Source organism: Platalea leucorodia (genome assembly GCF_965183815.1).
Source record: "Platalea leucorodia genome assembly, chromosome: 5".
Lineage (NCBI taxonomy): Eukaryota > Metazoa > Chordata > Aves > Pelecaniformes > Threskiornithidae > Platalea > Platalea leucorodia.
This window is the reverse complement of record NC_138827.1, coordinates 31,390,773-31,406,983: the sequence shown is the minus strand read 5'-3', so window position 1 is coordinate 31,406,983 and position 16,211 is coordinate 31,390,773. Positions and strand designations below refer to the sequence as shown.

The following is a 16,211-nucleotide window of genomic DNA, read 5'->3' as shown; positions in this document are numbered from 1 at the left end:
GCTTGATTAGAGGGCTGCTAAATTAATGGCAGCAGGGTGCATTGTGCAAATGAAACCTGACCACTTGAGAAGTGATGTTTCAAAATGGAACAGTTGCACTTTTTTCCCCCCCAGCTAGCCAACTCAATTTCTCCCCAAGTATTATTGGTGAAGAATTAGTGCTTCTAAACTCCTAGGAGGCAGATTTGAGAAAGCATTAAAATAATTCCCTTTGGTATTTCAAGAGCCCCCTGCTCTCCTGAAATAAAAAAATACAGCAAGTTATTTAGCTGTAAAAATAAAAATAGGCTACCTTTGTATGTGGGCTGGGCTTCTGGGTCTTTGCTGAGTGCTTTTATGGAGTTAGCCTTTTTTTTTTTTTTTTTTTTTATTTTATTTTATAAAAAGGAAGGATTGGACAGTTTGTTTTCATGAACGAAAGAGTGGCATAAATTTGCAGTCATCTTGTGTGGAACAAGTTGTTGTTAGGACGAGGAAGGATGGGTGACCCAAATTGTATGTGAAAGCTGCAAGTACTCAAACAGTTTGAGATGCTGAGTCAATTCTAATAGAACGCTCAAAAAAATGAAATAATAGATGAAATTCCTGTTTAATACTTGTGTAACAGCCATGTTTATTTGTATTATGCTATATAAATACAGGGGAAAAAAACCCTTCTGTAACTCGTGAAATGAATGGAGATTCTTTCCTTAATGTTAACCATGTCCCACATTTTCTGTGACTTGTAGTCTTGGATGTGTGTCAATTTTAAAAAAGCAAAAATAGAATAAATCCTTTTATTAGTGTAACAGATAGTGATTGATAGTTGGTGTTATGGCTAGAAATTGGTTTTAAGCATAATATTTTGGAACAGTTTGAGCAATATTGTAGGCTTTTACTTAACTTGCCTCTCTTACAAATCTTGTTTCTGCTCTCTTTCACAGTCTTTCAGCCATGCAAACAGATGGATTTGAACAAGATATCTTTTTTTGGTCAGTTTGCTATAACATTCACTTTACTGTTAAATACTTATTATTCTTTCTCCCCGCCTGTGAATCTTCCATTTGGGATTTGTGTTGTTGCTAATTTGTGTACTCCTAAAATGTTACGTGCCTCATAGCAGCCAGAAAGCCACATAGAAACAGAAAATGAAAAATTATGCAGACAAAGTATAAAAATATCTGTAAATATATTTTAAGTTGTAGCAAAAGACTGTGCTTAATTCCCTGAATGGAGTAAAGATTTTCCAGATGGAGGGCATCTTAAAGACTTGTACTTGGAAAATGTAGACGAGGGAGTCAAAGTAACTCTAAAGATCATAAAATACAGCTGAGAGCGCAACAAGGTAGAGAGAAATTGTCACAGAATCTGAACGTGATATTGGTTTTTAAAGGTTAAAATTTTAAATCAAATTCAGAGGAAATCTGTTTTAATTAAAAATGAGGTAATATGAGAATAATGAATGTTGTAATGTTAAAGCAAGGACTATGAGGAACAAAAGGACCATCCACCCATCCATCTCTCAGGTAGCTGCTGAGTTCTTAGGGAAAAGTACAGGATTAAAAAGAATAGAAAAATCATAGGTGGAAACAAACAAAACGCTACTTTGAAATAATTTTATACGTTTATATGAGAGAAATACTAAAGGATTTGCTTTGGAAATAAGTTCCTTGTCTTTTAATTGCCCCATCAGAGAAGATGATCTTGTGAATGGTTGTTTTCTTCCTCATATTAAAATCCCTGTTTGGGTCTTGTAAATGCTTCCATAGACCATCTATTTGTATTATCTTTCACTGAACCTCTGAGATAAATTATAAACTGAAAGAGTTGGTTTCAAATGCATATTATGGAAGAAAGGTTGCAATGAATGCCGAATCTGATCATATGGATAGACTGCCTTTTGAACATTTCTGGAAGCAAATCTTATTTTGCTGCTTTAATATGTTTGAAGTCCAAATTAATCTTACACCTAGATTAGCATTACTGGGATGTGATAATGGATTAAGTACTGATCTTTTTTGCCCCCTGTTTCATCAGCTGCTTTCTTCTGCAGGAGTGGTAATTGCTTTGGAATGGAAATCTTCAAATAGTATTTCAGTTGATAAAGATTTGTGCAATATCCATGCAGATATTCTTTTGCATTAAAAAGGATTTTTCTACTATTTATTTTGACATATGTTAAATAGTGTAAGAGATATCAGACTGTGAATCATAATTCCTTAAAGAACTTGTGTAATAGCTATATGAGTAGTCTTGTGGAAATATAAAATCATAACATGGAGATCAGCTCATGAAAATTTTAAACTAAAAATATGAGTATTGAGTAAGAAATGGAACATTTATCATAGTTAATACGCCTAATGCCACAGGATTGACTATATACAAAGCAGAACTATCATAAGGGGACAATGTACAGTACTAGCTCAACAAGAAAAGTACAAACATTAGAACTAACATTAGAAGAAAAGTGCTGACGTTACTAATGTGAATAAGGTCTCCTATTTTTGATCCAGGTAAAAATTCATCTATACTATTTTGTTCTGGAAGATTAAAGACATAGCTGCAAATTTGATGGAAATCCAACCTCAGAACAAATAGAAACAGAAGTCAGCTTTCAACATCAGATGAATTCACCAGAGCAGGCGAGTGTTAAGAAAGCTAATGAAGATAATGTAAGTAAGGCTTGTAATGGACTTGTAGCTGTGCACGTAGCTAGCTATTTCATCTGAACCGAGATGTAGCAGCTTTGTGTCCTGTCCTTATCTGACTACTTGTAATAGTTTGACCACGACCTGGTTTGCGGGCAGTTTGAAAATTAACTGAGAAATAAGACTGTTTATGCTATTCCTCAAGGACAATCTCAAAACAGTGGGAAAAACTGCATTGCAATTTGTAAAGGCAGTCAATATGCCACTGGGATTATGATGGTAACCCCTGGTTTCAGGGAAAAGATTAGAACTCCACTGACAGCAAAATATTGAATAAGAACACTTGCTAAAGACAATTTAAACTTTCAACAGAGAAGAACATTGCAGAGGACAAAAGTAGTAAAAACTCCCAACCAGTGAGATAATGTTAAAAGAAACTGATTTTTGGACGTGGGAGGTTACCTTCTGATGCACAAGACATAATAACAAGCAAATACTAAAAGAATAGCCAGATATTGTATAGACTCCCTTTGTCCCCAGCGGTGGACAAAGTAGAACTTCCTCCGAAGTACATAGAATTCTAATTTTTACAAGTAATACAAGATGCTGATGCACTAACAACACTGCCAGCAATCAGCGTTAGAAGATCTGAAATAATCCTTTCTCTGTTTATAAAGCTTGCATCTTCATCTCCAGAAGCTGATTAGGAGAGACCTGTCACTCTCCTTTTATTGCAGTATTAATGGTGGAGATTGATCAACCAGTGTATTTCTAAAGTCCATATCATAAGTATGTGTAATATGAAATTTAATAACCAAGTCAAAATTAAAGTAAATATCTTCAATGATTAACATCAAGGTGCTAATTCTTTTTTCAATGCTGAAAGCCTTATTGTTTAGAGACACAAAAACCTGAAATAACCGCTTATGACAGTTGCTGGTGCAATGGAGTCAAATGAGAAAACCTTTGGATTCTTGGTAGCTCTTTCTTCTCCTGGAAAAAATCCTGATCGCAGTGTCGTCTTCACCGGTTTGATTCCTAGTGCTGGAGTGCATCCTCTTGTGAAAAGACATAGTGATTTAGCTCTGTCCATCCCAAAAGACACATTTGTGGCTTAAGAAGTATTTCAGCTGGGACCTCAGTGTATCAGCAGCAGACAGATCCTTCTGTAGTCTTCACTTGCTGAAAATCAGGGCAGATAGTCTTGCAGCTAATCTCTCATAAGGTAACTTGTAGCGCAGTATACTAACAGAGTAGAGTACAAAGCTAAAAAGGTTACATGTAACTAGAGAGGATTCACTGAAGATGAGCCACAAAACAAACAAAAAAGTGCCCCCACAGAAAATGGCAATGGCAGCCGTAAAATCAGATAATAAAGTGATCCTACCATGAAGGCAAAAAAGCAAAAAACAATTAATCCACCCCAGAGAATCAAACTAAACAGAAAACAAAAAGCAAACAGGCTTAGTGCAGAGAAACACAGGCATATAGCAGCGGCCATGTTGCCCCTAAAAAAATCCTGTCCTTAAGCAGATTAGGAAAGTTCCTCTTGTGCTAAGCTTCCACAGTTTGCCTGCTATATATATTGTAGGCTGTTTTTGAATGCCTCCATAAATTGCACGTCTAGAAAATGCATTCCAGAAACCTGTGGCTTTTAAGCCTTTTGTTTTCCAAAGAAAGAAGTCAGTTGTACGAGAAGGTTTTATAAATAATACTGCAATCTGTGCTGCATCAGTGCATTGGAACAAAATTTGCTCTTCTAGTTTCTTTGAAGTTTGCATATGTACAAAGGAAAATGTGTCAGTTTTCCATTTATCCCAAGAAAAGAAAATTTCTTTGTGTGTGTATATATATATATGTATGGAATAATGTATATACACTGTCCAATTGTATCTCTTTAGGACCACAGAGAATGTACATACTTCATAATCTGTATTGCTACCATTTCAGAAGTGTGGTCTTCTGAAAATGACAAACTTTTAATTTCCACTTCCAGCAGATTTACATGCACCCATTTGTATGCATCATTTCTTGTGCCAGCATTGTCCTCTGATCTGAGTAGCTTTCCTTCCATGGGGATTCTTACTTGATTTTACTCAATGAATCCAAGAGACTGTCCCCACTGCAGCCAAAGACTACTTTTGCTGGAATGATGGCTGCCAGCCTTTGAATATTCATTTCTTGTAGATGAACTGGAGATGCTCCTTCCTGAACTATGGAAGGCACGGCTCAGTGCCTGTGCTGTCACACTGCACACCTTTGAAGCTACCTCTCTTCTTTTGGCTAGAAGGACGAGTAATTTTCTCTCTTCTGAAAACTTGTTCCTTAAAGTTGGTGCTTGGAGGTTTTTTCCTAGTTTCAGGCTCAAGTATATATTACACAGGAAAATTAATTTTAAGAATAGTAGCTAGCTGTCTCGGCTAGGAGTCTGGGATTTGTCTTTGTGAATGACATGACCAGAACCAGACATGGCATCATAGCTGCTGATGTGTTTCTGATTGAGCTAATGGCATTATAATAACTTCCATATTATGTTCCATCCTGTTCTTGACGCTGCCTAACAGCTTGTTTGCCTTTTTTTCCAGACTCCAGCTGTACATTGTCTTCAGTGAACTGTTCACAGTTTTTCCCCTATCCTTTTTGAAATTAGTGCTAGTTTGGCCTTACGTGGCTGTATGAGTAGTTAGTTGTGTAGATATCGATTCTGGCATTGTGTTGACCGCTCACCTAATAAATTCCTCACACTGCCAGGGATTTACAGGGAAAATTTGCACGTTTGGTCTTGTGCAGTGTCTACTGATGTATTGTATGCTGGAATTAGTGGAAAGCCTTGAGGTCTCCTATCTAACATTTTGCTGTAATAAAATAATTTGCTTCTGATCTTCTGCATTTGTTTTTTTTACTTCTGTATGTAAGATTTTTTTTCACATGCCTAAAATGTTACCCAGCTTTCTGTCTGAGCATATGGGATACTGAGAACGCTGAGCCTATTCAGAGATACAGGAGTGCAAGTAACAGAATTTTCTAATTTGTACGGTGAACAGGGGAAAACGAAAAGGTTGGCTGTCATGAGTAAAGAGAGAGAATACCTCAAGTCAGCATTTAAAAAAACCAAAAAACAAACAAAACCCCAAAAAACCAAACCCCAACCAAAAATCAAACCCCAACCAAACCCAACAAAACAACAAACCAAACATGCTTTTGGATATCTCTCACCTATTTCTAATTTGCTTAATAAAAGTAGAATAGAGTGGGAAGAGAGTAGTCTTAATCACTTACTTAAAAAAGAAGCTTAACTAATATTAGCTTCCAATAACTAGCACATTTTAAACACAAGATACAAGTAAAAATCTGATGTCTAAGTGAAGGGTTCTCCAGTTATTGCAGAGAATGCAAAATATATGAATATGTAGTCAAGGAGCAGGCCTTTAACGTGTGCATGCAGTTCAAGGAGCTCCCAGCACTAAGAGAACAGGTTTGCTCTTTTAAGCTGGAAGTAGCCGAACTGGACCGACTTAGTAGAGAGGCTGATGGATGAGACCTACAGAGGCATAATGGGGCCCTCCCACCTTAACTGTGGCAGCCTCTGTGCTGCTGCTGAGGATATGCATTTCTGAAAAAGAGGACAACCTCCTGGGAAGCATGGACCCAGTCTTTTGGACAAGAGCCACCTTTCAGGCACCGTCCCTGTAACTTTCTGTACTGAGGAGGCTCCTGCAGCAGAGGTGATGCCTAAGGATAAGGGGAAGCTGATTGTGATAGTGGGAGATTCTGTTAGTAAATGCAGTTAAATGGATTTCTGATGTAGGATGTTCGAAGAGGGATACTCTTGGGGCTAACTTCAGGTTGCCAAGTGGGACACTGAAATACAAGATCTCTGTAAAACCTGCCAGCTCCATGTGTGGGAATTGGCAGGCAAGAGATTAGCAGCCCCAATGTGTGGATGACATAACGGTGTAAAAAGAAAAGATTAGGTTTAATGGGAGCTGATCAGCCCGTTGGGACTGAAGGCATCTGCCCAGCAGGAATGCTGCACCTCAGTCAAGACAGAATTATGCCGTGGGCACTAAAAATTAAAAAAAAGTGTAGAAAACTGGAGACAAATCCAAAATAGCATCTCTTCTTGGAGTTCAGACTGGTCTTCCAGGAAGCAATTTTTTAATTGCGTCCAAAATATTCTCTCTATTGTTTATCCTAATGAGGCACTGGCCCAGCCTGTGTGGACAGCTGAGATCTTCCACTCTCATGACTTTTCCTAACTTTGCAGCTTCCCTAACCTTATTTAATGTTTCCTGATTGTTGTCACTGTCCTGATCTGAGAGTTCGTAGCACAGTTCTGGAACTGCATTTTTTGCTATTACAGGCTGGGATTCCTGCACTAAGAGATTCTGTGATGTTTTTCTTATGTAATATTTTTATCCTGGTAAACTTCATGTAGAGAGCCACTTCCCTGCCCATACATCTTCATCCATCATTCCTGAAAAGTAGACAACTGACAACACTATCCCATAGGTTATCCTCCTGTGGGTAGGTGTGTGGGATGCCTGTTACAGAGGGTGGTTGTTTGATGCCAAATATACTTTTGCTTTATTTTTCAGGCTTCTAGAATTAATGTGGAAGCACTTCTAAGTTCTGCTCTGCTCCAATGCTCAGTATTGCACATGGCAGCTAACTGGCATTGTAGGCAGATTCATTTGCCTTTCCTGTATCTTGCTATGCTACTGTTTATTTGCCTGTTGGCTTTTTGAACCTGTTTTTGCTCCCTGCATTTCTCAGGCTGCAGAGACTTATTTACCTTGATAGGAATACCTCAATCTATGAAAGCATAAGCCTGTTGGGTATGAAGGAAATAGCAGATGGAGATTTTCAGACAGTAAAATGAACTTCATTTCCCACTTTTTCCATTGAAATTAATGGAGATTTGTGCAGTGAGGTCACTGTATTGTTTTGAAAATACTATCTTTTTTGTCAGTCATTTGCTTTGTCAGATTTATATCCTGTTCATTATCTTTCTAGGACTGAACAGGCAGAGGAATGCTATTTAAGTATACTGAAATTAGCAAAACTTGAAGTATTAAGACTGAAAATAAGGCTTACTACTCTTCAGTAGTTATTTTACAAATAATTCTTTCTCATTTGTTTTACAGTACAGATTCTGCTTCCTAGAACCAGTACACATTTAAATGCTCTGTGTACATCTGCATTTAATGTTAAACTTGGGTAGAGAGGCTTATAAATATTCAATTAGAATTATTGGGAAAATGAAAAGAATATTTTATTCATCTATAATGTCTATTGATTTTGAAATAAGTAGGCATAATGTCTATTGATTTTATTTTTTTTAAGCAAGTTGTACATTGCAATTTAAGCAGACTAGGCATAAATGCTGGCTAGCTTCTTACAGCTTCAGGCGGGGGAGGGAGTATGATTTGAGTTGCTTTACCTCCAGCTGAAATATATTCCACCACCATGTTAACAAAGCAATGCACTTTCCCAGGGGCTCATCTCCTGGTAAGACAGCAGACTTACTACATCTGAAAACCTGCTTTTTTTTTTTCCCCTAAAGATACGTATTTTTTTTGCCAAACCTCTGATAGTACTTGTCTCTGTATGAGCCATCTCAGTATTATTCTTAGATAAATGTCAAGCTGATGTTTTCATTTGTTTCAAAGATAAATACTTCTATAAAAAATGATAGGCAGAAAATAGTTATAGTCTAATTCATTATTTAAGAAGATGGGGGGAATAAATAACAGTGAAAAAAAACAAGTGAGTTACCTGTGACTTGCTTTTTTTATCATATGAGTGAGAAAAGACCATTTAAGATGTTAAGTCACTTAGCATCTATGTAAATCTGCAGCAACCCCAGAAGCTGCACTGGGATTACTTTGGGTTTACGTATGTTACTTAAGTCCCCCTATAGCCACTTATCTGTAATTTCTGGACTAGATAGTGGTTTTGGTTTCCAGTGTTAAAATTCTGAATTCAACAAACACGAAGTCCATATTAAAAAGAAACCCTTAGATCCTGAAAGCTTCTGTCTGGAGGTTATCTTTCCTCTTAACTGAAATGCTTAAAATGCAGCAGTGAATTTGGTGTAATGTTTTAGCCTCAAGAATAGGATTTAAATGCGAATCACCATCTTTCCTTTCCTTTGCTGCGCTTTTACTTTGTGAGAAACGAAAAAGTGAAAATATATAAAAAAAAAAAAGTCAGAATATGTTGGAACTGTTTTATCAATTTCTAAACTGTTTTACTTAAATGAAAAATATCAGTTATCACAGAATTTAAATTTAGAGGAGAATGAATTAATTCAGGTTTTGTGTATGCAATGACTGATTTTACAGGATCACTTTAATTCTTTTATTAGTCCTTGGTTCTGGCTGCTGAAGTTGCACTTGTGAGAATTTGGTGAGTCATGCAGCTTGTGGCAGCACTTGCTGAGAGAAAACATTAATGTCTAAATATGGATTAATGAGTTAAACATTTAAAGGAAATAAACTAAGGATTTTCTTGACGGAGAAGACAACTTATCATGCCAAAGAGCATATAGGTAGAAGGTTGCTATTGGGAAGTTAAATCTTGAGTCTTTCTTTGCAAGCTATTTAGGTTGTTTCTTCACAGATGGTCACTAAACTTTTATCTTTTTAGCTTTTTCTTTGTGATTTGATCCCTCTCAAACAAAAATGCAAAAGATTCTGTGAAAAGTCTTACAAGAATTTTTTTCTCATTAGTGAGTATCGTGAAAATTAAGCATTTCAACATCTACAACAAATACTCTTTGTACAAAATCTCCTCTAACATATGTGGCAAGCACATCAAAATTGTAACTTCTACTCTGAGAAAAGCTGAATTGGGGCTGACTACTAGTGGAGTGGGATGGGCAAAAGAAAATTGCAGCAAAAGTGTTGATAAACAACAGTGAGAAAGCTTGTGCAGAGGTATACAGCTGTTTTTTAAGTGTTTGCACCACTTTTGTACTTAATTTTTTTGATGTACTAAAAATTTGCCTGTAATATGGTTTACGCTTTACATGCTACATTTTCTTTCCAGTTTGTATAACTTTTTGTAGGTTGAATGAAATGTGTATTAGAGAAGCACGGACTTAGATTCTGGTATTCCAGTTCTCCTACAGTACAGTAAAGACAATGATTTAAAACCAATGTGTTAAAGACTTTTTGACTCCCCAGAAGCTACTGAGAGCTGAATGCTTTAACCATGCATTGAACTGAACCTGAAAGTGTGAACAAGGACATTGATCGGACTAGCTGTTGTGAGATCTGTCAGGTTCAGGAAAGGCCCCTTCCCAAATCCTCTTAGGAGAAAAGGACTGTACCATGACAATTTTTGATGAATTTGCAAGTCTTGCAAAGACTTCAGAAATTTCTTCTGTGCCCATAGATACAAACTGGAATATACCTTAAAATCTGCCTTTGAAGCCACCACCTGAATGAAAAAAACCTTGCAGTTTCTTCCAAAAGGCGCAGAGGATGAAGAGGACTGTGTGGTTGATAGTATGGAAGAGTAATGATGGTACAGACAGTCCTGAGTACCTGAGAGGCTTTTCTTGGCGATGAAGTCAGTGTTTGGCCTAATTTGAAGTATGGTAAAGGACAGAAGACAGAAGTTTGAGAGATTGATTAATATCTTTTGTCTTCGTATATTTTCAAGAGAGTTCATATTTATAATTTAAGAGCAACAGAAAGAAAATCCTAGCCAGAACATGTCCTTGTAATAGAATCAGCTGTTTCTGTCAGTCCATTACAGAGCACACTAATCACCCATCAGAACTAAAAGTCATTAGGCACAGTCTGCAGTTTCTCAAATCTGTGCTTTGGGAGTGAGTGCCTGTAATTTACCAGTACTGTAATTGGGGATGAATTTTCCTTTACTCTGAAACAGATCTCTTGGCACCAAGGAAGTCTGAATTATCCAACTGTATTAAATATAAGGTTGTTCAGAAATGAATCTGTGCAAGATGTTTAGATGTATCACATGCTTTTTCCATATGAGAAATCTTAGAGATCCTAAAACCTTAGTACACTTGACATTTGCACAATTTATGATATACCTGAAGCATAGGCCTGGATGCGGTTATTTAAACGTATGCCCAGGGAGGAGGTCAGTGAGTGCCTGTGGTTCCCAGCTCTTCTGCCTTTCATTTTGAAAGCAATAGATGTTGCTTTCCCAAGATACGTTCCAACTCCTCTAAGCCTGAACATTGTCTTGCATACGCCAGTATGAACCTTTCACCATACTCAGTTGGATCTGTAAATTAATCTTGGGTTTGGCCTAGCACCACTTTGCAGTTTCACATTTTATATTTCACCTTCAGAGCCTTGCCACGTGTGAATATGACAGGCAGTGTTGTTCACTTGAAACTGAGATAGTCCAAGATTATAATTTTAAAATTAGGGTAAGGTTGGTGGTTATTACAGTTCTACCTCATCAAAACTGAGATGGCCATTTAATTACCAAATTTTTTTTTGTCTTTGCAGTTAATTAAATATTCCTAAGCAGATAAAATACCTCTTTGAAAGTATGTGTGAAAGAGATGATAGGAGAGCATGTTGCAATTTAATGTTTGTTTTTCCCTGAAAATGTTGTTTTCCAGAACTAATTATAAAAAGGTAGTTGCAGAAATACTTTGTGTCATAACTCTGAAATCAGCGGCACTAAGTGTGTAACCACCTTATATTTCCAGGTGATGAATGTCTTCCTATACACATAATACAAATGTAAAACTTCTGTGGCTATTTGCCTTTGCTCTAAAAATATTTATTATCTGGGAATGAAGCAACAGAGCCCTTTCTTTCATCACTTCTGTCAAGGATTTATGTTTCAGTTTGGCTGCAGTTTGGAGCCCAGCAGACATACGCAGTATCACAGACCATTCACTTTTGAGGGTAAAAAGAGAAGTTAAAATTCTGTTGTCTGCTTACAAAGATGTAAATACTGGCTGGCATCTGCTTATTCCAAATTTTCACATGGTGCTCAGCATGTGGATTTCTTCGTTAAGTGGATGATGGCCTTTAACTATTCCTTTGCAAAAAATGATCAGAGCGTCCTTTGCCTGTGCCTCCTTCCCTGCGTCTGTTGAGAAGCGGTGATTTGAGAGGGGAAAGCTGAGGTGCCTCATGTAGACTAGCTAAGCAATGAAAAATTACACCTGCTTGTTCTGTAAATAATGTCCAGTCAGAGCAGATGTAATTAACTACTGAACTTAATGGATGCCTCGTGAGGTTACAGATGCTATCAGTCATAAACTAGATGAAGGCAAGGGAGCTTTATATGCTTGGAATTCCTTTTAGGACTAATTACTAAATATCTTTAAAATTGATTGCTTATGCTTTCAATTTCTGAGAGTGTTTTCACATGATCTGTGTGGAATGGGCTTGCTGCAGCTTTAGGGGAGGATGGGAGACACCTCCATTGTTGAGGCTTTTTGAGGAACTAAGAAGTTTCCCTTCCCTAGGACTTTCTCCCAGAGCTTTACTATTAGGAAACTTGGTCTTATTTCAGGCGTTGCCAAGCTGTCCAGCCGTCTTGGGAGACTGGTCTGACACAGATTTTCTTTTTTTAGTTAGAGAAATATACAATTGTAAAGATAAAATTCTGTTGACGTGTCAGAAGTCTGAGCCTAACATTGACAAAGCAATTGGAGACATGTGGAGTGCCTCTCAAAAACAACGACCAAAACTTAATTTCTGCCTGTCTGCTTCCAAATACTTTACAACTGGGGAGTCGGTGAGAAACCAACCTGGCAGAATAAACAGAACCCTTTGGACTGTTGCGAGATACCTGCTGATAATGTTAATACTGAGAGGACCACGTACCTTTTCTTGGTCCTACTACAGTGTTGGAGATTGTCTCTCAAACGATGTATTTCAATATAATTTTCTTTGTAACCTTTGATCTTTGTTCACAGTATGTATTAACAGTGCACTGAATGGATATGAGCTGGTGAGCAGGTCCAGGAGTTTTCATGAGATGCACGTTGTTTTATATAACTTTTATGTAGGATAAACCAGAAGGGTCCCCAAACTCACCAAAATTATGCTGGGCTTGATTATTCAGATTTAAATTCAATAAAGGATGTTGAAAGAGTTTTATAAATAAAATTGGTGGTCAGGTAGCCTTGATGTCAGCTGTCACTTCTTTTAGCAACAACCTTTTAAGGAGTAGATGTGTGTACAGTAGAAATGACAACTGGCTTAATAATAGATTAATATTAGTACGAGCCAACAAGGGAGAGAATAAAACTAGATTTGCTTATTTGTAATGCTCTTGGCATTTTTAGCAGCTGTGACTGTTTCCTTGTGATCGTTGCATGCCCAGTCTTGAAGGAATTTTTGGTGCAAGTCAAGACAGTAATTTTAAGAGCAGTTTCTAACAATAGCATTACAGCTGCAGTCCTGTGTGTCTCTGAGATGACACCCTCCTCTGCATTTTCCAAAATTTTGTGGATCGTGACCTTTTGACTTAAATTTCTGAGACTGGTACAGTCTGGCAAAATGAAAGAGAATTTTGGAACAGTTGCTCCCATTGTTTTGGATGACTGTTCAGTGCTGGGCAGCCTGTTTCACACATAGGGTGGATCAGTAATCTGCTTCATGGCCTTGTACAACTAGAATTAAGTAATGAGAAAGATTAATGAGCTAAGCTGTGCGCTTTATTCCTCTCAATATTCCCTCTCCCTTAGGCTACTTTGTGCAAAAATATAATACCTATAAGGAAGATTTGGAGCAATTACTGAGGGTGTTATTTATCAAGTTTTAAAGTACAACCTGCCTTTTCTTTACAGAGGACTACCACACACTTCGCTTTTTAGTTCGCTGATCCACACGCACATTTTGGGTAGCCATTATTGTTTATTTCAGGGAATAAGTTATCATAACGGTCCTCTGAAGGTACTGCTGTTAAAATTTATGGATTGTCTGTTACGAGAGCAAATTCACCTTTTTTTCTTCTGCTCTGCTGTTTTTTGTATGCTTCTGTGCCTCATTTAGGACTCGGGGTTGCGAAATTCAAGCTGTAAATTTACTTTTTCCTGCAAATGAAATGACATCTTCAAAACAATCTTGTTTGTGCTACGTATCATTTAAAAATAAATTTGGCAAGTGTATTTGAAGAGGGATGCTGCTACAGTTTTTTTAGCCTTGAGGAACACAATCATGTTGATAGCAAATTAGTTTGCTGACATCTAAGGACTGAAGAGCTGAGTTACTGTACCTGCTATTTTTGATGTGACCAGGGTTCTCAGAGGTTGTCTTTAGTTTTCAGAAACCATTCGCTGTTTAACCTCAGCCGAAAAGCTTGGGATCAAATACCAAACTAGTGATTTTCTTTACGATGAAAAGAAAGAGACTGCTGCTTGACTGATCGCGTTAAGTTAGAGTGACCCTTAGTGCTCTTAGTCCCAAATAACAGAGATCGGAATGAATCCTGCGGAGGAAATGAGACTTGGAGAATTGCAAGTCATTCGTTGCTCTGGCTAGCCAGGGATGCGTGCGTACCACCCTGCCCTCGGCTGCAGACGCCTACTCGTCCCGTAATCTGTAGCTCAGCTGTGGCAGCTGGCTTATTCCTGGGGTTGGGCAACTCTCCATTCACCCACTTGGGAATGTCATTTGCATGCATCGTTTTTATTGTCATCTGCCTGTCCAAGCCACGATGCGTGGTTTTGGTCGTGTTTGTTACCCTGAGTGGGTTCAGTCTGGCCCATGGTGTACTGCGTAATGTTGTATTTTGGGCTTGAAAACATGATGTAATGTACAAAATCTGGAGCAGACGCTTCAGCTTACTAAAATACATATATGTGTGTGTGTGTATATATATATATATGGGAGTGGGCACTGAAAATATTCTGAGGAAAGTGGGAATTCTTGTCTCTTTTGAGATGTATTCTGGAATTATTTTAGGTCAAGTAACCAATATCCTTAATCTTATGGAAAGCCCTGAGGTTAAGTGATATGAAAGGTTAGTGGGGAACTTTTGGAGGCATATGTTCTTGACAGGTTAATGCACAGATGTGACCTGGATCCTTAGCTTTGCCTACAGAGGAAGGACTTTGTGTTGCCCAGGCAGGAGGGCTGGTGGGGGAGGGAAAATAATTTGCTGTGTTTGAGAATTTTGCTTAAAGTTTAAAGGGCTTTTAGCTTTATTTTCTTCTGCAGTAACTGTAATTTTAAATAAATCCAAAGGCTTTTTTTTTTTTTTTTTTCTGACTAGTAAGGGATTTCTAAGCTAAAGAGAAGAGAAAGGCCAGAAGATGCTAAAAACATTAAACGCATCATTGGCTGATGCGTGACCTGTGGGTTTGAAGACTGATATAAACTGATTATTTAGAGAAATAGGGTCTCCTGTTAGTTAAACAGCTGAGGGTTTTCTTTCCCCATTCGGTTTCATATGTTAATGAACTTTGCAAGTGACATTTTTACTGACACGTCACTTCTGTTGAGGTAGAGAACTAATCCAAATAATACATTTAATTTGCTTTGAACTCGTGGTATCTTTAGGGCAACACTGGGTGAACAGGTATACTGTTAACTATTCTAGTGCCACGCACGTTGTCCTGAAGGCTCTGGCGCCCTGGTGCCATGAAGGTGAGATTTCTTAGGAAAGGGCAGTTCCAGGCGCTTTGGCTGGTACTGGGAACATGGGAAGATGCGCTGGGACTAAGCTATCCATGGCAATTCAGGATTTGTGTGATTGCAGGCATAAATTAAGTACAGTGTGGAGAAAGGTCTGGGAATTAAACTCTGTGTCCTCTCAATATTCTGAATGATATTGGCAAGAGCTTGGGTATTCATTTTCTGTATTTTAAGCATCTCTGTAGTTAAGCAGATGATCTAACAGTATGATCCTGAATTTAGTTTCTAAAAAGTCAGTCAATTATAGAAAATATCAGCAGCATATTTCATGGGTTAATCTGACATTCAATACAGATATGGTTTTAGTGTTGCTGTTTAAAATTCTTTGCTGATGAGTTTGGGAAACAAGTTCTGATGTAATCATTTCTAGAGAGAGAAATTGAGAAGTACTGTTTTTAATAGCCATTTACAATGATACAGTGAAAAGAAGGAAATTATTTTTCTTGACAGATACTGATAGGAGAAAGAAGCTTAGTGTGGGGTGTTTTTTTAATCACCATGAAAAATTCCTTCCCGTTAATCTGATGGATGGATTACAGTTTGTCCTCGTATGGCCAGGTTGTATTTTCCATCAGAACTGGAGATTCCAACCCTCATTATATCATTTCTGTAATGCAAATGGTTATGTATAGAAAGAGATTTAATTAATCCCCTGCTGGTTCGTAGTATACCCTAAAGCAAGCATAGTCAGCAAAAGAAAAATATTAAAACATGAGTGCATGGTACCAGGTCAATGAGTGTCAGTGAAATTTCATCATCTGTGAAATATTAACTTATTAACTGAAATGTATTTACTGTTATAGCTGTAAAAATATTTGTCTATTGTCCCAACTGGTATGATAGTGAGCTACCTTGCAAGAAAGCCAAGGTCAAAGGCAATCTCAGGAATCATGCTGTCTGCTCTGGCAAAAATAGGGAACATCCTGAGTGT

At 37.6% G+C, this 16,211-nt stretch overlaps 1 protein-coding gene across 13 annotated transcripts in view; it reads left to right on the top strand.

The window, feature by feature from the left end:
* Positions 1–16,211, top strand: part of MAST2 (microtubule associated serine/threonine kinase 2) — a 199,776-nt gene that overhangs the window by 63,371 nt on the left and 120,194 nt on the right. Inside the window, exons 2-3 of one of the 13 annotated variants that reach the window (XM_082313786.1) lie at positions 924–971; positions 2,493–2,621. The exons of 9 other annotated variants lie outside the window; for them this stretch is intronic. In XM_082313786.1, coding sequence (XP_082169912.1) covers positions 2,604–2,621 — 18 coding nt within the window. In that variant the 5' untranslated portion in view covers positions 924–971; positions 2,493–2,603. Of the gene's footprint in view, positions 1–923; positions 972–2,492; positions 2,652–16,211 lie in introns of those variants that run through there. 3 more of the 13 variants (XM_082313784.1, XM_082313776.1, XM_082313774.1) reach the window with 3 other exon arrangements.